The 18,404-nt window shown below is 31.2% G+C and overlaps 1 protein-coding gene across 1 annotated transcript in view; it reads right to left on the bottom strand.

Annotated features, from left to right (window-relative positions):
* Positions 1-18,404, bottom strand: part of BNC2 (basonuclin 2) — a 512,346-nt gene that overhangs the window by 126,779 nt on the left and 367,163 nt on the right. The window contains exon 4 of the mRNA XM_051987091.1: positions 5,239-5,474. Within this exon, the coding sequence (XP_051843051.1) occupies positions 5,239-5,474 (236 nt within the window). The remainder of the gene's footprint in view (positions 1-5,238; positions 5,475-18,404) is intronic.

Below are 18,404 nucleotides of genomic sequence, written 5' to 3'. Positions count from 1 at the left end.
AAATATGGAAGATTTCCACAATGAGCCAGTGAGTTCATTACTATTCATATTAAGAATTATGTTTTTCTATAGTTTTTGAGGAAAAAAACTACAAACTATCAAAAAAAGATTTGAAAAAATAAATCAAAATTGCTAATAATCAGAGAAATAAATATCACTAGAACTCTGAAGCATTCCTTTATAATGATCCAATTATCTACAATTATGATAAAATTAAATGCTGGTAAGTCTATGAAAAAACAGACATGCTAATTTTTTGCTGGAGCAGATATGAATAGGACTAAATGTTTTATAGAACAAGTTGGAATTATGTATTCAAAGTGAGATTTGATCCAATGATCACACTACTATATTTATACCTGAAGGAGATTATTGTCAGGAAGCAAGACATATTTGAAAAAAAAATTCATAGTAATGACAAAGTTTTGAAACAACTTATATGTATAATAGGAGAAAGACTAAATAAATTTCTATTTGTGAATCTGATTTTCTTGACAGAAAGCATTCAAAGAAACATGAAAAGAATTATAAAATAGAGGATAGAAAGTAAGTATATAAATAAATATATAATGAATTAACAATCAGTTGCTTAGGAGAGTTAAAGAATTTCCTTTATATATTTATTCCTAAAGAATAGTCACAAAGAGATTAAGAGGCATAGTAAGCATCTGAACTCAAGTTCTATGGAGGTATTTCCTCTGCATCATGTTGAATAAAGCATACATATCTATTCTTTAAAAAAAAAAAAAAAAGACTAAAAAGGGAAAGAATTGCATATACAATCATTCAAAATCACTTTGTCTTGTTTTGCTTAACTTTTTAATTTTGGGGGGTTATATTTTCTGCTTTGTCAAAATAGTATTATTAAAAAATTCCTGTCTCTTAGAGATATGGAAAACTTCTAAACTAAATTGTTTAATGCTATTCAAAAGCATTTCACATTTCTTAGCAAATGGAAATTATTAAGACTATTTTCCCCTTCATCCTGCTATGTATATACAGGATAGTATTAAAAATGTTTTGCTGGCACAGTTTAGCTAAGGACAACAAGGTCTTACACTTTCTCCTGTGGTTAGATCACATCTCTTAACTCATATACTTTACCTTCAGTATCAAAATATAAAACACATTAAACTACTAAATTGTCTACCTATTAAATCAATAATTGAATTTTTAAATTCTTATGGTATAGCCCAGAACAAGCATGAGTACAGTTTTACAACTAGTAAGCTACCTTATGAATAGCTTATCAATAACCTACTTCACAATGCATGAGTCATCAAAACAGTGAAGAATAGTTGGTTAAAATTGTCAAATGGCTTTCATTCCTGTGTGCTTCTTCTGTCATTGTCCCTGAGATATTTCCTTTACAACTATCAAATATAATATAACCTAATGCCTCATTTAAAAAAACTAAAAAAACAAGCAAACAAAATCTGTGAATATAAAAATCAGGATTTCACTCCTACCACTTCCCTCTACTCATATAAACCTCACTGAAAAAAAGGAGTAATTTTGAGTACATAAGCATTTCAGGTTTAGGTCCACAGAGAGTTAAATTAATACCCTGGCTTGACCAGTTCAACTTACAGTACATCTTCATTTGCCCAGTAACACAATCTATAGCCAACTGCTAACCAAGTCAATATGTGGTAAGAGTAACTGCTACCCTAACTTGCCTTGATAATTATTCTCCTTTAACTGACATAATATTCAATATATTGTTGTTGAGAGCAATAATGCTAAAAATTGATGCCTTGAGGGCTACAAGATGATTGAGTTTTAGCCAGATAAAATGACTTGTACACTAATGGTGCATTATAGGGCTTTCCTCCCTTCAGATGAACATTTTATAGTCTGTTCTTTCTAAAATGCTCTCCATGTGTGTATAATTATATTACAAGTTATTCTTTCATATCCTAGTTCATCCTAACACAAAATTTTTAAAAAATTTATCAATTTTGCTATTGCTAAATTAGCTAAAATTGCTAAAAACAGAATTTTTTCTATTATTCTTTTGTTTAAAATATTATTTTCCTTTCCCAAATAAGATCCAAGTGTATTTATAACTTTTTCCTTTTTTTATTGAAACGACTATATTATAAGAAACGTGGAAAACAAATGGCAAATAATAAAAGGTATCATTTAAATAAAATCTATGTTACATCTATTCTATCAATAAAACAAAATAGATATTAACATCTAGGGCTTGTATGAACATGAATATTGACCAATTTTTTTTCAAGTTGCCAACTCTAATCGCTGAATTAGGAAAATAGGCTACAGCTTATATTTGAAACTTTGATACCTAAGTTAATGGAAATTTAATCAGAAAAATAATATACCTAAAGTAAATTATAAATTTCATTATTTGCTTTTAAGTTATGCTGAAAAAAAAAACTTTATTACTTTATGGTTGTACATTATTTCCCCCCTTCTTTATTCATTAAACATGTAATTTGATTCTTTGTTCCTAAGTCCCTAAAATGTGGTTTTTAAGTATTTTTAGTATTTTTAATTGTTTTATCCTCCAAATAAAGTTAAAGAATGACTGATGTGTATATATATATATGTATATGTATGTGTGTATGTATATATATATATATATATATATATATATACACACACACACACATACACACATACATACATATACACACATACACACAAATAAATATATAGCAAAATTATATATCATACAAACTGTGGACAGTCTCTAAAGCAAATTGATATTATTACAACAGGAAAGTACTGGTGATCTGGGGATCTATCCTCATAAGAACTCTGTGAATAAGATGGCAAAGATAAATCATGTCTTTTAACAAAAAATACAAATAAAACTAAGAACGTAAATAAAAAAGAAAGCAATCTTGCAAAAACAACAAAGCAAGTAGGATTTGAGAAATATTTTTGATTTTTAAATAGAGTATACAAAAATTTTAACAGCTTCATCCAAAACATGTTCATAAAAGGCTTAGCTATTTTATTTAAGTATTAAACCAATTTTAAAAGGCCACTAAAATTGAGGTCATCAAAATGAGAAATTTTCTGGCAGATAAAAGATCCCTAAGATAGAAAAATATAACATAAATGTGTATATGTGGGTTTTTCTCAGAACAGGTAGAAACAAGGCCAAACCCAGAAAAATTGGAAGCAATTCTATTTTTTTAATTACTTCATCTACTCTTTGGGTAATTATTGCCTTTCCAAGGTCATCCAAAGATTACATTCCTACTATTTCCATTAAAAATTGCAAGTTTCATCTTTTAGATTCTGAGAGTCAAGTTTTATAACTTTTCTAAGTACATTTTATTTATTAATGAGAGAAAAAAATACATATTAATGTACCAATAGATTAGTCACCAGTAATCCCATTAATAATAAAAATGATATGTTAGTATTCCATAGTTTAGGTTTAGAAAACACTTTCCATACAACTATGTATTGTACACAAATATTATCTCAACTTTTCAGATTACAAAACTGGTGCAAATGAGAGACAAATATGTTTAATATGTCTGATTTACCTGTATTTATACAACTAGGATATTAAGTATCTTAAACTCAGGTTTCCTGACTGACTTAGTCCTATTCTGTTACATTATTTTCTCATGTAAATACTTTTATTCAGGCCTTTTAAAAGCAATATTGTTGATTCTTGTCAACAAGATAGATATTATTATAGAGATAAAATAAGAAAGATAAGAAAAGAAAGTAGCTCTATATCTTGATGTTCAGGAAAAATTGAAATCTATCTTTTTACAGAATATAAGAGAGTAAGCTATACCTTCCACTTATTTTACACAGAAATAGGCTCTGGATGTAAAGATTAGTAGTTAAACAATGATGATTCAGTACTTACAAAGCCAGGCTGAAATGAAAGAGAAACCTAAATACCAGACAGTTAAGAATCTTCTTTCCAATTTTTGTGATGCTTTTCTCTGCAAATATCAGAAAAGGCTTTCTGAACTATCTTCACAAATCTCTCATTGCCTTCTGAAAGCTCCCTCCTTTTTCAAATGGCTGTGACAATTTTCTGCTATTTCAGGGTCTGAATAAGTTGTTCTTAAGGTGACTTAGCAATACTTTCACCTACCACAAATGCAGGGTAAACAGAATGAATTATCATAATCATATTTTAAAGACAACCAATACAAAATAGTTTGTAACAGGCAGTGCCTTGTGGGAAATTATAGTGAATTGAAATGTTTTGCAATAGCCCTTAACAGTTCAAAAATATGCTCCACTATAAAGTGGAAAGACATCATAATGGGAAAAGTATAATGTTAAAGAATAGGTATTTTGTATCCTGGCACTCACAATTGACTCTGCAGGTGGGATGCTGATGGTTGCTTGGCAGAAAGCCTATAAATTGGGAAAAGAGTGAGTTCAAACCAGTTGTACTTTTCTCCTTGGTTTAAGGACAGCAAAACCATTTTAAAATATCCAAGCATATAGGAAGGGAGTGGAGCCAATGAAATTATGCTCTCCGATGGTTGGCCAAGAAAGAGAGAGAGAGCTAACTAACTCAGAATGGTACCAGAGTCCCCTGCCATTCAGGGAAACTTATATGAAGCATACTTTTAGTTTAAGAAAAGAAAAGATATAGAGGATTTCCTTCTGGGAAAGAAGGGTAACAGTGGGGAAGAAAGTTAACTCTAATTCACCATATGGTAGTTTCATATTTCAATTTATTATTTTTACTAACTAAATTGCTAAATTCTGTGGGTTTTTTTAATTCTCCTAGTAGAATGCAAATTCTTATACATCTTTTAAATTTTCAACCATGAAGCAAAGCTCCACTTCTTTTACCTTAGTTACATCTCTGTTCAAAACTGAAACTTACATAATTAGTAGACCCTCCCAACACTAAATCTGTCCTGTAGGGACAAAATGCTGAAGCTGTATTGTAATTAAGCAGATTTAGAAATAAAAAGCCAGAATGACTAGCTGGTGCTAAAAAAAGGGAAAAATAAAAATCCACGATGCTAAAATACATACAATCAAAAAAATTGGAATTGGTTGTCTGATAGTAATGTTTGCCTCTCTCTCTTTAGGTTGTATGCTGCACTTTCTTCCTTCTGATGATCTCCAAGCATTCTTGATACTCACTTCAATCAGAGTTCAACTTTATATAAATATTAGTGTTGGAGGTATATAATATGATTTGCTATTCCTCTAGGTAAGGATCCTATTGCCATCCAAACATGGCCATCAGTACTCTATATTATTTCCTACCTGAAGGATGTATCCCCGGACGTAGTCCCGTAGTGTCCAGCCTAAGCCATGGAGAATATGCAATACCTCCTCCTGCTTGAGCACACTGAAGAGTCGGTCCAACAATATCTTCAGTCTCACTGGTACTGCCTGAGTTCCATAGAGCATCAGGCTGCTGATATCAAACACTACGTTGGACTGAACAATCTCCACTTGCGTTGGGTGGTATAAGTGTTGTGTGCTGAGCTTGTCCAAGGCTGGAGCAGGTGCAGCAATGAAGAAAAAAGGGGGAGGATATAAAGATGGAAGGAGAAAGCAGAGACAGAAAATGGAAAACAGGTTATTTCAAAGTAACAGAGTCTGTGTCTTCTGAAGGATTACAAAGAAAAAAAAAATTTGCATTCACCATGAATAATGCTCTCCCTCCCCCCCACCACCCCTACCACCACTACCACCACCACAACAAATTTTAGATTACAATAAATGCACTATGACTCAGAGTGGAGGAAAAGAGCCATTGAACAAAGATATTTTAAAAGGAATAGTGTAAATCTGACCAATTACTTTGGCCCTAACTGAACTAACCAGAGCAACAAAAATTATGGTGATGGTATAAAAATCCTCAGTTCAGGCTTTGACATAAATCTTAAATAATCTAACTTTTTTAGAATGGGTTTCATTCTTTGTTATTTAGCCGGTTTAAAAAGAAAGGAGAATTGATGCTATTGTAGCCCAATTTCTCTAAGGTATTAAGAAAATCATAATTTTTTGTGGATGAACAGCAATCCAATCACCTACTAATGTGTCTCAGTTTGATTAGTCCAATTGCATTATCAGGAAGCTTTATGTGCACAGTCTTAGAAAAAAATCCAAATGAATAGTGATATGACCAAAAGGAGAATTTATATATACATACACACACATATACATACACAGATTTGTCAGAACCCTGTTTAAGAATCTCTGGTTTAAATCAATTTGGGTCCTCTTCTGCCAAAATATAAGGCAACTCCTTTCCCTGAGAAGATGGCCTCTGTGAGATGATGTGACCAAAAACCCAAAATTCATTTCATTCAACCTGCTGAAGCCCATCCTCATTGAAAATATATATATATATATATATATATATATATATATATATATATATATATATATATTGCTTTTCGGACATATCATACTAGACCCTAAACTCAAATAGCCTTTACTTAAAAAAAAAAAAAAAAGTATATAATTGGTTAAATAGGCATTTGTGGTTTAACCCTAGAATCTAATCAGCCCATAGAATACTGTTTCAACAGGAAAGAATTTCTTCATTTCCAGCCAACTAATTTTCAGAACACTGCCTGCTTAAATTGGAAGCTGTCAATACTGACAGTAAATAACTTTAATAAATCTAGCAAATAAATACTCAAATTATTAATGCAAAAGATGAAAGAAGTGTCAAATGTTAAAACTGATTGGAAACAAAAGTCAAGAAATATAATCTTAGTTTTACTGCTAATGTGCCAGAGCAGATCATACAGTTATAACTTACACTATGCTTCATTTTAACTAAAATGATGATGGATCATCATTGGACACTTCAAAGAAAAATAGTGAGCATTAATGATAATAAATGAAAAGCACTTTATATTAATGTTTTTAAAAACACTATTCAATCACAATATAATTCCAATATTATTATTATGCATGTATCCTACTAATCATTTTAAAAATAAGATTCAGTGCTTTCAAAATGGTCATTTCATAGCACATGATAAGTTATTTAAATAGCACAATCTTTAATTCACAGTTGCCCATGATAGTTTCTGTGTACTCTACTAAATGATGTGGCCATCCCAATTCTAATATATTAAAATCTATGACATTAAGAACTGAATTATGCTCATTATTACTGCTTATTTTTAATTACTTCTCAGCATACACTTGAATTTCTGCTAGATAATTCAGAAATTTAAAAAAACCACATATTTTAGTATTTCAAATATTATTGCAGGGCTCCTCCTCCTCCACTTTGGTTTCTTCTTGACTTGTGGTCACTGGAGAGTTCATGTACTCTTGATAAATTGCTTTCTTACATCCACAGCGTAAAGGCCCTTATCATTTACCCACTGGCTTCATTCAACACATTTACTCTAAGGAATACTTTGTCAAAGAGTTCTGGTTTCCCCATACTTCATTTCTTGCAACTGATTTGTCTGATCTTTCCTATTCTAGTGGTTAAGTCAACTTTGAATAAATAGCTTTAAAAATTAATTTAATGTTTAGGAAAGATAAGGGATTGACAAGCCTGGGGAGTGAAGTCTTCTCTCACTCCACAGGGCATTTAGGCTGCACAAATGTGAAGGGTGGTATTATTTCTGCTCCTTTTCCAGTGTAGCTTAACTATTTGGCCCTATGATGAGTGGCTGATCTGCTCACAGAACCCAGTGAATAGGCCAGATTGAAATCTAAATGATTTAAATACAGCTCACTCTTCTCCTCTTCCCTTCCCCCACTACCTCCTCCTTCAAATTTTATTCATGAAATCCCCCAATACTGTCATGGATATGTAAAGAATTCAAGGGGTAGAGAGGATATGTGACACAAAAACTAATTTTACAAATGTGTGTGTCAATTTGTAGACATGAAATCCAGCTTGGGGTGTGATGTAGATACATGTAAATACTAGATGGGAACCTTAGCAGAAGCAAGACATAAGAATCCTTTTCCCTAAATCCTATATCAATTCCATTCAACATGGAAAATTCTGGTAGAAAATTTTAGACTACAGAAATAAATAGGAAAAAAAAAAAGTAAATAGATATGTCCCCTACTTGATAAAGTAACAGAAAAAGTAACAATTTAATACACATTATTTGGTTAATCCTTACCAGTTCCCAACGAACTAGGAAGCAGGATAGGATAATTATTCCCACTTTAGAGAGAATGAAAGGGAGGTCTAGAGAATTAAGGTAATTTAATGTTATTTCCAGGAAAAGCAATAGCTGTGATAAGTTTGGAATCTGATGACAAAGGTAGCAGCAACCAGGGTGAATAGGGTCTAGAATAGGCCTTAAAAATATACTGCCCTGCTTGTTACTACTAATTACAAATTCCAGGAAATGTATAATGACAGATTTAAAGTATCTTTTGAATAATCTAGGTCTATTTATATATAGTCACTGAACTATATTAAGTTACAAGATTGAGCATATATCATCATGTAGTATTCTTGAGTGGCCAATTCAAGAATGAGGTAGCCAATAATATCTTTGTGGTATGGTTTTAGTACCATAATGCCTAGAAGCAAACACCTGGTCTTTAAGTCTCCTTTCCATTCCAATTTTATGATTCTATAAAATAGCTTGAATCTGTCCGCAGGGGCTTTTAGCTTAAGATTGAGCATCAAAGGATTAGGCATAGGATTTGGAAACATGAGGTGAATGGAGAAAAGTATAAAAAAAGAAAAGAACTACAGAAACACATACTTAAATAAATATGTTTAGGGGTATATGTGTTTAAATTTGTATCTATAGATATAGACTGTGTATATCTCTATATCTATCTATAAAGAGAAATACATGACACACACACAAAAGGCATTTTGTAACTAGCATTTAACTTTAGACTACTCTATATCAGAGCTTCTTAAACTTTATCCATTTGTAATCCCTTTTCACCTAAGAAATTTTTACACAACCCCCAGGTACACTGGTACATAAAATAGGTATTCAAATCAAACATTTATTAATAATATTGATAATACATATATAATAAATCATAATTTCAGTTCACAGCTCCAAATGGGGTTGTGATCCATAGTTTAAGAAGCTTTGCACTATATCTACTGTTTATATTTAGATTTTCAAAGATTTCTCTTTATAAAAGAGGCAGTATGGCATAATGGAAAGAAGACTGGGTTTGGGTCAAGAAGACTTGTATTCACTTCTAAGTATATTATCCCGTAAAGTAGTGGTGTCTAACACAAATACAAAGGGACATTAATTTAGAAAAACACAAACTAAAATCATCTATGCTATATTATATTTTACTTCTTCTATTAAGGTAATTTCCTCCTTCTGATAATATTCTTTCCATAAGAGTTCTAATCTACTAAAGTCCTGTCTTTTCCATGAAACCTTCATTTCCCAATCTAGAGTGACAGAATGTAGGTTCATTAAGGGAAATAAAATATATTTTTATCTTTGAATTTTGAGCACCTCACATGTAAAGGGCAGGAACTTTGGAGAAATATACTTAAGGGTCAGTATGATTGATTTAAATAAAGTGTTAACTCAGTGGAATTGATAAGATAATGGCTATCTAGTTTAGCATGTGAGTTCTCTAGTTCAGTATGATTGACTTAATCTCATAACAAATAATGGTTCCCTAGTGATATAAAGATTAGTTTATATTCAGTATACTGTAATGATGTAATTGTAATAGTGCATATAAACTGGGGACAAACTCAGCAAGAGACAGACTTCAAAATAGAGACCACCCTAGTAGCTCTCCTGCCTTCATCACTTCTCCACTAAAGACCAAGGACGTGGGGCTGGTCTCTGGATCCCCCAGAGAACACTATCATTTAATCAGTCTAAATATGGGGGCTCTAGAAAGCAAGGATACATTTTGTTACCTCAATTAGGGAGCTCTAGAAAGCAGGACATTACATTAGGATGTGCAGACTGCTGATTGGCTGAGATTGCTGGCGCAGACTGGGAGAATGAAGGAGATAATAAAGAATTTGGACTTTATCCCTGGCGATTCTTGTGGTGATTACTCTGCCAAAAGGAAGGCTGATCCCCAGACCTGCATAAAGCTATCAGGATATTACATTCTTACCAAAAGAGTTTAGGGCAGCTAGGTGGTGAAGTGGATAAAGCACCAGCTCTGAAGTCAGGAGTTCAAATCTGGCCTTAGATACTTAAGTGTATGACCCTGGGCAAGTCACTTAATCCCAACTGCCTCAGCAAATAAACAAATAAAAAACAAAAACCATATAAAGAGTTCAATAAACATTTGTTGAACTTAAATTTCTTCCTTTTCTCAATTCTTATAATACTTAATATCTATTATCTACATATATCCATATTGCCTTTCTTAAAGAGTTATTTGTCTGAATATCTTAAACATTTCAAATCGTTTTGTTTTTGCTAAGGCAATCAAGGTTAAATGACTTGGCCAATGTCACACAGCTAATAAGGGTCAGGTATCTGAGGTTAGACTTGAATGTAATGGGCTGAGGCTTGAGTTGATGCACTGAGGTCCCAAACACGTGAGGCTAAATAGTAATTGGACCATACTCTATTAATATATATGCTTGGAGAAAGAATGGTCCCCTTCCACTCTTTGTGCAAGTCCTGAAGTGTTGTATAGGAAATGGCGTTTTTGTGGGTAGAGATAGGAGAGTGGAAAGGGAAGTGGAAAGAGAGACTGCTGGCTGGTTTCTTGACACAGCTGCTCGCATTGCTATCACGACCCCCCTTCATCTGCAATCCCCCTTCATCTCTGCTGGCTGGCTTCCTGTTACAGTGCCCATATTGCCATCGCAATTCCCCTCCACCTCAAAAAGAATAAAGATTGAAGATTTTTCCCTTAACCTGAATTCCTGACTCTGGCTGATTTTAAATATGCAGTCATCACATTTGAACTCAGATCTTTCTCACTCCAGGGGTGATAGTATACTGTACCACCTAGGATATACTGTACCACCTAAGTCTCTCAACTTAATTTTAAAATCATTGAAAGCTGGGGACTATGTTTTTTAATTCTTTGCTTTTTCTACTGCTTTCCACTTCCAAAGTACTAAATTAATAAACATACAAGATTACATGAAGATGCAAAGCACTTTGCAAAAGCTTAAGATAATATTTAAATGGAGCTATCCTTATTACACATATAGAATTAATAAAAATCAATCAGCCAGTATCTATTAAGGATTTGTTATGGATCAAATATTGTTATAAGCAATATATTTACAACAATAAAAAAAAGAAAGTCTCAACCCTTTAAAAAAACTTAAAAGCTAAGGTAGCAATCCTGTAGGTTGGAATGAAATAAAGATGACATTCTAGATCTTACCATAGGCCATAAAACCTACTTTCCCCAGTTTTTTCCCATATTTATCTTATCCTCAAGCATTAAAAAGGATAAATAGGTTACTTTTACTAATAAAGGAGGAGTTTTCTCGCTCCCTCTCAACTGAAGTTTCTTTTTCCTCCCTCAATTCTCCCACCTTACTCAATGCACATAGTGCATTCATAAAGCTCATGCTGAATAAGTAGAAGCAGAGTGGCAATGTTAGGGAAACAAGTCTAATATCAGGATGCATATATTAGATTATAACATACAGACCACCAATCCTGGTTGATCTTGGCTAGATTTTGGTCAATGAACGTTTGTGGTTTCACAACTGATGAGTTATGTAGAATTTGGAGGTAACTAAGAAAAAACATAAAAATAGTTATAGACTGAAAATACTATCTACTAGAAAAGGATTGCTTGGAAACTACATGAGAAAAGAATTTTAAAGGAGCAAAGCAATGTTTATTCAAATATGTGAATTTTTTTTCCCCATAGAGGATTAATGGCCCAACAATCCAACTCTGATATGAGGAAATAAAAGGTTTTAATTGAAGACAACAGTAGATTAGATAAGATTTTTTTTCTGATATTAAGAAGTTGTTCAAAATTAGAAGAAGTTACTGAGAGAATGCTCTTCCCTAGAAAACTTCAAAAATGGGATAATACTGATGACTATTTTAATTTTGCTCTACTGAGTTCAGGCCTGAACTAGATGACTTATAATTGCATAATAAAAGATTATTCAATGAACAATAAAGAACAAATCTACATTTTTCCACGTGGAAAAAGATACAAAAACTACAAAATACAGAAATCAGAGATAGACCTAGAAAAGGGAAAGAAAACTCATTTATGTCAACATGAGAAAAATCATGTGGACAACAGCTGGAATTTTTGTGGTTCATTAATAAATGTAACCACATTTCATGGCACTGGCAACTAAATAAGAGACTATGTTTCACTTTAAAGTAGTAAAATCAGATTTTTTTTTTTTTTTTTTTTTTTGGAAATAAAGACAAAAAGAAGAAAATGTCTGGTGGGGGAATTTCCAACAATCTAAAGAAATTAGAATCAAGGGTAAAATTACTTCAATTTAAAATAACTGATTTTATCTCTCAAACAAGGTAAAATGAATGCTATATTACAGAGTTCATGTAAATGTATATTTTACGGAAGATTGGATGAAATAAGAATATATTCAGCTGAGATGTTTCCTGATGTGTGAATGTGAAAGTACTTTTTATTGATCGTAGAAAAATCAGCACCTCAAAACCAAATTGCTTCTATATTAAAGTATTTGCTTTATTCACTTCAGTTACATATCCCTTAAAAAAAAAGAAAACACACACACATACAACCTTATATGTGCTTAGGTGATTTTCATGGAATATAAGATTTTTCAGATATACTCCATCAAGTAGTTGATACATTCCCCTTTCAGATTTTTCACACCTGTAGGTATTAGTCATCAGATAGGAAATAAAGTAAAAAAGGAAGTGGAATGACTTACAAAACCACATAATTTTACAGTATGAAGCATTTAACATTTGTGTTAATATGGTCGAAAAAGAGGCGTTTTATTTCTCTAGCTTCCAGTCTTACTGTGGTAGATTTCCATTTTTACAAAATGTTCATTTCAGGCATTCTGACAAGAAAAAAAAAAAAGTCATGGCCATTTATTTTGGGAGACAGCCAACCTACCCTTATACTGGAAGACTAATTGTTTTGAGAACAGGGCCTCTCCTGATTGTATTCCCCTTGTTCTTCCCAATTATATCCAAAATATTTGGTTAGCTTTCAGAGGCAGAATACTCAATTTCAAATGCAACAAGTTTAATGATAATTTTTTTTAAGGGACTGCTTTTGTATATCAATACAATTAAATTTTTTAAAAATGTATTTATATGACATTTTAAAGCTTACAAAGTGATTTCCTCATATCAACTCTATGAGGTAGCTAATAAAACTATCATTTCTCAAATTTTTCACATAAGGAAATGGATTTTCAGAGAGATTAAATGACCTAAGAAAGGTTATATATGTTGATAAAGATAAAATATTAAGTACTTACTGTGAGTCAGTACTGTGCTCACAAGCAACCCAAACATTTCCTATCCTTAAGAAGTTTCCACTTTAATAGTGGATGATAATATACAAAGTGGCATTGGAAGGGAAGGGGAGAATGGTAAATTAAATATGCCCAGTGGTGAAATGGAATGAAATGGATAGGAAATATGCCTGAATCCAGGAATAATAAGGAAAAACCTGACTTCTGAGAGCTGAGAGTGGCTAAGGGTGGAGGTAATTGTTTGATTCAAACTATAAGCTAGTAAGTTCCTTTTCAAAAAGGGAACAGAACCCCAGTTATAATTTCAAAGCCAAGTATTCAATCTGTTATTCTATGTTCCTTTTTATGATAGGGCTTTAAAAATGTTATTAGGTTTTTGTTTTCATTATGATTATTTTGTAAATTTATTTTAAATAAATTAAAGTTAATTCTTAAGATAAACTTATCTAGTTTACAGGATATATTGCTATTTTGATCTTTGCTTTACAATTATGCTATATTTCACAATATGTATACTTGACACAATTATGACATGTTATTGCAAGATAATAAATATATAAAATAAAATATAAAAGATGTTCAAGGGAGCAGAAGGTCAGAAAAAAAGGATGAAAATGTAATTAAGAAAAAGTCTCTAATTTTGGCTTTAAGGAGTTGATTTTGGGTCCTCTAACTGTTATTTGCTATGTTTTGAGAACCCTATGTAATTTAGAGGAAATTAAACATAAAATGATAATGAATATTCCCTCTAAATTATAGCTTTTGAATTATAATGGCCAAATTTGGATTAATGAAGGAACCATGCTGCCAAAAAGGGATAAAGCTGTCAGTAAAATAGGTAAGAGAACTTTGGGGGGAAGGACAGAAGGAATACGTTTACACTGCAAGAAAAAAGTAGACTTTAAAGGGCTCTTCAGGACAAAATTTAGTTTTTAAGAAAAAAATTATTTAGACTGTTCCTGGCCTCTGGAAGTAAAGGAATCATCACACTCATCATGTGCTACTGCTAAGTTCAGTATTTTTAAACAGAAAAAAAAAAATTCTTGTAGACTGCTAGAGCTTTTGGACACACAACTTGAACTATCTACCTCTAAGGTTTTGAAAGAGAGTGTGAAGTAGTTTAAAAAGTAATAGCTATAAAGTTAAAAGACCTTAATTTAATCCCGCTTCTGAAATGTACTAGCTATTTCATCTTACACAAGTACTTTAAACTCCTTGAAGATTACTAGTTTGCATATATGTGGTATAATAACAACTGATATGTTATGGATTTTTTCATTCTCCAAATTTTTTCAGAAAATAAATTCAATTTATGTAGATCTTTTTATACATCTCTGTGGTCAATAAATTATTTCCTACATTATATTGATTTTCAATTACATTTGCATATCAGAATTTGTTTGGTCCTTCTCTAACAGATGAGCATTATCTTGTTTCTAATTATTTGCTACCAAAAGAAGCACTGCTATACATATTTTTACATGCACCTTTTTTTCTTGTCAATTATGTTCTAAGGATATCAGTATAATAACAGAATCTCTAGCAAAAGATATGGATATTGTAGTCACTTTTTTATTTGCATAATTCTTTTTCAAAATGGTTGTACAGATACACAGATCCAACAGCAATGTAGAAGATTGTTATTTTCCCAAAACATTCATTTTGATTTGCATTTCTCATTAATACTTATTTGGAGCATTGTTTCATATGGTTGTTAATATCTTACAATTCTATGAAAAATTCTTTTCCTATTCTTTGGCCACCTATTTATTATAGAATGATTTTCATTAGTCCAGGTGGGAATTGTTATTATTTAATAAGTTCTGTAAAGGATCCCTTTGAAAACTGATATAGCATTAAAACTGCAATGTGACTCAGATAGCATTTTTATATTATTACACAGGCATAGCCCAGTCATGAACACCATTTATTTAAATTGTTTTTTGAGTCTTTAATAAAATATTATAGTTGAATCTATACAAATATTCTGTGTGATTTGGTAGATGATTGATCTGCAAATGCAAATATTTTATGTATTTTGCAGTTATTTGGAATAGGATTCTTCTTTCAATTATTGCTTCTTAGTTTTTATTATTATATAGAAATATTGTTGATTAAGGATTTATCATATAGCCTGTAATTTTGCTGAAATTATATTCTCAATTTGTATCCTTGCTATTTTTCTAATATTTTCCAAAGAAAGCAATATATCTTCAGTAATATGGATAGTTTACCTATTTTTTTTATTTACCTATTTACCTATAATTTTGCCTTTAATTTCTTTCTCTTAATCTATTGCTATTGCTATCATATTCAGCGCTAGTAGATATTCTTGCTTTACACCTATATTTAATGGGAAAGCTATTATATTATTCTGATATGATGTTCTTAGTTTTAGATATAAACCTTTAAAATATATATATATTTTTAAAATCCCTCTACTTTGTAAATATTTAACTTAGGCCAAAAAAGGTGTTTTTGTTTTTATTTTTTAATTTGTTGAGTTAATGATGAGGTATGGAATTATTTGTGTCTTTCTTTTATCTATTAATTATGCTAACTGTTGTTTTGGTGTTGGGCCATCTTTGCATACCAGGTATTAAAATAATTTGCATTCCAAATTATTTCTTGTATGAATTGTAATAGTATGTTTGATAAACTTTTATAAGAAAAAATGAATTAATATTCATTATGATCTTGGTCAGTAGCTTTCCTTCCAAATGCTTTATCCATCTGTGCCTTAGGTAGCAGGACTATATTTGTCTCATGAGAGATATCCTATAAGCTTCTGCTTTTTTCATTTTAGAGAGTAATTTATATAGTTTTGGAACTAATATTCTTCAAAGGTTTGATAACATTTACATGTGAATCCATGAGGACCAGATATTGTCCCACATTCTCCTCTTCCTAATTCCTTTATTGTTAGTCCTTTTTCTTTTACAAAATTGTATTAAGATTCCCAATTTTTATTTTTCAAGACATTCCTCCACTTCATTATATTTCCAGTTTTATTGTATATAAACATGTATAATAGACTGTGATAATTCTTTTTATTTCTTATGATTTCATTCAGCCCATGTACTAAATGTGGTTGAGTTGATTTTCTGTCCTCTCCTTTCAAATCAAATAGGCTATAAATGTATAAATTTTATTAGACATTTCAAAGAACTAGCTTTTAGTTTTATTTAAAATTTTCAGTTTTCTTTGTTCCCAATTCATCTATTTCTCTTCTCATCTTTGACAGTTCTTTAATATTTGTTTTTATGGTTATTTTTTATTATAATTATTTTAAATTTTTTACATGTTGGCTTTTTAATTTTAAAAAATGCATATTGTTCATTTATTCTTTTTCTTTCTATTTTATTAATGCATGTTATAGAGATGAATTTTTTCTCTGAGAATCATTTTAGCTACATCACAGAAATTTTGGTATGAATTTTGGTAAGAAATTTGATAGAAATTTTGGTAAGCATTTCTATTTTTACTCACAAAATTATTGACTGTTTCTGTAATTTGTTTTTTTGACCCACTCATTATTTAGAATTTCACTGTAAAGCTTCCACTTGGAATTATATCTTTTTCATGTGCTCCCTGCACTTGTCACAATTTTGTTGTTGTGCTGTGGGCAGCTAGGTGGCAAAGTAATTAGAGTCCTAGGTATGGAGACCTAAGTTTAAATTCAGCTTCAGACATTTAGTAGTTGTGTGACCCTGAAGAAGTCAATTAACTTCTGCCTTCCTCAGTTTTATCAACTATAAAATAGAAATAATGTAAACTTACACAATAAGTTTACATGAAGATTAAATTAGATAATATTTTTAAAGTGCTTAACAATGGGCCTGACATAACATTTGCTGAATGCTTTTTTAAAAATTCCTTCCTTTTAGATGATGGCTTTTATTATCCTAACAGACTTTTTTACATTTATTTGTAATATCTCTAGGTAGTACTATACTACCTGGTGAATTTTTGTAAAGATTCTATGTGATGTTGAAATATTTGAATATTCTTTAGTTATCTCACTTAGAAAATACCATGAGTCTTTTAAGTCTCGTTTTTCAAACAATTCATTCAACTGTATATTGCCCTCCTTTATTTTACTTTTTGTTAATTTTACCTCTAAAGAAGCAAGTTAGGTGGCTTGCTAGATAGAGCACTGGTTTTAGAGTCAGAAATAATTGAATTCAAATCTGGTCTCAGACATTTATTATCTGTGTGATCCTAGACAAGTCACTTGGCCTATGGGTCTGCCTTAATCTATCAGAAAAAGAAATGACAAACCACTCCAGTATTTTTTGCCAAGAAAAGCCCCATGGACAACATTGGTATGAATGGTCCAAAGGATCATGAAATTCAGACATGAAAAAACAACTGAACAACAAAATCTTATCTAAAACTGAAAGGGATATTCAAATCTCTGTCCAAGCTTGTATTTTTATCTATGATCCATCTGATAGTTCAGTTAATTTTTTTATTAATTCATATGATAAGGAATTTAAATACAAGTTTAATATTGATGTTGATTTGTTGTTTATGGTTTTTTCAAATACAATGCTTCCCTTCTTATCTATTTTTATACTGTGAAGATTTGTTAGATTTGTTTTTGCTTTGTCCAAAAGGAAAACTGCAAGTCTTGGCTTTCTGGATTCATATAATATATAGTATATTTTGTTCCAGTCCCTCTTTTAATTTTGAGTATGTCTTTGTTTTTAGGTATGTTTCTTGTAAGAAATAGACTGCAATTTTCTAATCTACCGTATCAAATCTTTTTCATTTCATTGGATTGTTTAATCCCTTTACATCGGTACTTATGGGAGTATGGTTTAAAATTTTTTTCCATTTGCTTTTAATATTGCTTTTCTCTAAAATAGGGTTTTCCCCCTTTTTCTGGAAACACAATCTTTGTTTTCAATTATTGAACCTTAATCTATTTCAAGGCAACCATGTCCCCACTGGCTCCTTTTCATTTACCCTTTAGTCTCCTTCCCATTTGCTACCCCTTTCTCTAGATTTGGAGTTTTATTTAACTCATTAGTTCCTTCTTTTTCAT

This window comes from Antechinus flavipes, chromosome 1, assembly GCF_016432865.1.
Source record: "Antechinus flavipes isolate AdamAnt ecotype Samford, QLD, Australia chromosome 1, AdamAnt_v2, whole genome shotgun sequence".
Classification (NCBI taxonomy): Eukaryota; Metazoa; Chordata; class Mammalia; order Dasyuromorphia; family Dasyuridae; genus Antechinus; species Antechinus flavipes.
The sequence above is the reverse complement of the archived record's forward strand: the minus strand, read 5'-3'. Positions and strand labels throughout refer to the sequence as shown.